Raw genomic sequence first — 3501 nt, 5'->3', positions numbered from 1 at the left:
TATATATATATATATATATAGAGAGAGAGAGAGAGAGAGAGAGAGAGAGAGAGAGAGAGAGAGAGAGAGAGAGAGAGAGAGAGAGAGAGAGAGAGAGAGAGAGAGAGAGAGAGAGAGAGAGAGAGAGAGAGAGAGAGAGAGAGAGAGAGAGAGAGATTATGAACTTAAAACAAACTTGATAATCATAAATTCATGCACACAAACTTGAAAGAAGAAATAACAAACAACAATGAAAGTAATTAACAATGATAATGAAGATTAATTAATTAATTAATCATAATTTGGCACTTAACTATACAAATACGAGATGGCTGAAACAGCATTAAGAATCATAAGCAGCAAAGCTCCAATTAAGGAGGCGACGATGGCCAAACCCCCACGGACGCAGAATTGACCAAAACGGTCGCAAATTGGGCTCCATCTTGCACTAAAATTACCATTTTTGCCAAGCTCCGCCATTGATGTAGCAGCAGCAGCGCCGGTGGCCACCAGGGCAAAAATGGCCTGCTCAAACAAGTCATAATATTTCTCATTATTTCTTTTTTTTTATTTACATATATACCAATAAATTATTTTGTATTTGCATATCTAGCTCTGAAACTTGAATTTTTTTGCATATAGGTCAGCTTTCCTTTAACTATATATGAAAATATATATTTCATTTTATAAAAGTTATATTGTCCGTTTAGAGCAGCTTATTTGGTGCGGTGGCGTTCCGAAAATGCACATGATCTGTTTGGCTAAACTGTGTTTTGACAGCATATGCGTTTTTAAAACGCTGAATACAGTGTTTTCACACCACACCTATCTAGATGCGGTGACAGCTTTCTAGCACCAATCGGGCTTTTCCAAAAAAATAAAAATTTGTAATGGCCACCGTGCCTAGCTTATCAGCAGATTATTCAATAAGCTAATAAGCTGCAGCTGCCCCAAACAGACTCTAAGTGATATTTTTGATGTGATATGAAAGATATAGGTGATAAAAATGTAAAAATCAAAGTTTAGCTGTTATTTATGTAAATACATAAGAATTAGGTGATATATTTTGAAAATTAAGAAAATTTATATTTTAAAGGGGCATTTATAAGATAGTATGTGCGTAAAAATTGAAGTTTAGGTGGTAGATATGTAAATAGATAGGAATTGAGTGCTATGAATTTAAATCTTCAATGTAAAGGGTATGTTTATTCAGTTAAGTACAATTAATTGTAAATAAGGCACTTTAATTTAATTTTATTTGCGTAGTTATTTTAGTTAGGCTTATTTCTTGATGATTCTTATGGCAATTTTGCTTTTCTTCTGGACTTATTTGTAATAATTATGGATTTTTCACTCTAATAATAATTAAAAAGGTATTTACATCCATACCACCCAATTCCTACGTATTTATATATCTATTTACATCTAAAATTTAAATTTTTACATTTATACCACCAAATCATCTATACCATATAGATATACCACTATTTTAGCTTAAAAATGCAAAATATACCTTTTCATGCATATATAGAAATGGTGGCATGTATGTAAAAAATTAAGTTTAGGTGTTAGATATGTAAATACATTGGAATTGAGTGGCATTAATGTAAATCTTCCAAATTAAAAATAATTATATCATGATATACTGATATAATTCTTTTATATAACATGATATAAGTATCTTATAATGGAATTAATAATTAAAATAAAAATTTTAATTATCTAATTATAATGGAATTAATAATTAAAATAAAAATTTTAATTACCTAATTAATCTCTCTCTCTCTCTCTCTCTTCTTTTCTCTCTCTCTCTCTCTCTTTCTCTCTCTCTCTTCTCTTATTGTATAAGGATCTTATAAATAGATTAATTATATAATTAAAACAAAAAAAAAAAATTAGGAGAATTTGCACACATACAATCCAATTCATATCTATTTGGTTCGTTTGGGGCAACTCGTGCGTTTCAGGATAAACTGTTTAAAAAAAAAAATTAGGAGAATTTGCACACATACAATCCAATTCATATCTATTTGGTTCGTTTGGGGCAGCTCGTGTTTGAGGCAGCTTGTGCGCTTCAGGATAAACTGTTTATCCTGAAATGCGGCCCGCGGGCCGGCTGCAGAGGGCGACCCGCGACCTGCGTTTCGTGTAAAAACCCAAACGCTGTTTCGGATAAGCTGATAAAATGCGTGAAACCAAACGGTACGATGGCGTTTTGAAAACACCGCCCGCACTTATAAGCTACCCCAAACGGACCATTAGATATCTAACCCCTATTTTTCTTGTAACATTTATACCGCCAAAATCTTCATATCACATCAAAAAAGTCACAATTTTAATGTTTAAAATGTGAATACACATTTTCATTCATAACTAAGGCGGCATATATCGTGAATGAATTGAAGTTTAGGTGTCAGATATGTAAATACATCGGAATTAAGTGGTATATATGTAAATCTTCCAAATTTTGAATATTGCATTTAAAACCAAGCTATAGAGAGGTGATTGATAGCTAGGGAATTGTTACCAAGTCCATGAGCTTCATTCCAACATGAAATGCCTTCCAATGACTAAATGAAAATCCAAGAGCAATTGCCACCAAGTTGTAGAAGCCACCTATTGCATTAGCTACAATAAAAAACCTGCAAAATTTATTACACAACAAATTTAAAACAAAAAACAATATTGCAAAAACAAGACTTGTGAAACCATATCGCAAATAGTTAATTATGCGTGCCGGCTCGCTCACTCGATCACTAACTAAACATATAGTTGTGTGTCGCTACTGGAATAATGTTACTTTACGACCAATCCAATCACAAATGGTTGATGAATCATCTCCATGGTCTATTCTCATTTCTTTTCGCTCCCGCACCATTCAACTAGCCTTATTACTCTTCTCGTACGCAAGTGTCTGCGCACACGCTCGATCATTAAGTACTAGATTTACAATGATGTGTCACTACTAGAAAAATGTTACTTTTCTCTCTCACTCCCTTCAACCAACCTTACGACTCCTCTTCGATGCGAGTGCTTGCACGCTCACTCGATAACTCACCAAATCTACAACGGTGTCACTACTAGAATAATATTTCTTTGAGACCGAGTACAAACTCCACCACATTTTGTCCTCATTTTAGTCTGTTCTCTCCCCCTTCAACCAGTCTCGCTCGCTCGCTCGCTCGTTGGATTTACGACGGCATGCGCCAGAGATAGAGGAACAAGATGAGTATGGGGAGCTCACACAAAGGCAGGAATTTGGTGGAAATTTGCAGTGTAGGTTTGGAAGATGGTGGTGGTTCCAACAATGGCCACTGCTCTGCTAATTGATTGCTTGTTGCTTCCCATAACAAGTGCTGCTGTTAATGTTGACATTATTATTGCAAGCCTCAGTAGCAATAACACTATTTTCATCCATTTATATCTTTTGTTTGGCTCTGTCATTTGCAGCACTGTCTCAGCTTTGGTGCCATTTTCAATGGCCATTTTTAGTGAGAGAAATTGATGAGATAGAGAGAGAGA

The 3501-nt window shown here is 34.6% G+C and overlaps 1 protein-coding gene across 1 annotated transcript; it reads right to left on the bottom strand.

Annotated features, from left to right (window-relative positions):
* Positions 1-189: 189 nt before the first annotated feature.
* Positions 190-3495, bottom strand: LOC110037533 (CASP-like protein 1B1). Its single transcript, XM_020742198.1, has 3 exons — positions 3224-3495; positions 2507-2621; positions 190-504 (listed from the first exon to the last, which is right to left on the bottom strand). The coding sequence occupies exons 1-3, from the start codon at positions 3463-3465 to the stop codon at positions 289-291; spliced, it is 573 nt and encodes a 190-aa protein (XP_020597857.1). The 5' UTR covers positions 3466-3495; the 3' UTR covers positions 190-288.
* Positions 3496-3501: the final 6 nt, after the last annotated feature.

The sequence above is a fragment of the Phalaenopsis equestris genome, unplaced genomic scaffold, assembly GCF_001263595.1.
Source record: "Phalaenopsis equestris unplaced genomic scaffold, ASM126359v1 Scaffold220620, whole genome shotgun sequence".
NCBI classification, from domain to species: domain Eukaryota; kingdom Viridiplantae; phylum Streptophyta; class Magnoliopsida; order Asparagales; family Orchidaceae; genus Phalaenopsis; species Phalaenopsis equestris.
The sequence above is the reverse complement of the archived record's forward strand: the minus strand, read 5'-3'. Positions and strand labels throughout refer to the sequence as shown.

Coding starts and splice junctions, on each gene's coding strand:
- LOC110037533 (XM_020742198.1), bottom strand. CDS start 3,465: ATGGCCATTGAAAATGGCACCAAAGCTGAGACAGTGCTGCAAATGACA. Junction 2,622..3,223: donor CACCAAATTCCTGCCTTTGT/GTGAGCTCCCCA, acceptor TAAATTTTGCAG/GTTTTTTATTGTAGCTAATG. Junction 505..2,506: donor GAATGAAGCTCATGGACTTG/GTAACAATTCCC, acceptor TTGTTTGAGCAG/GCCATTTTTGCCCTGGTGGC.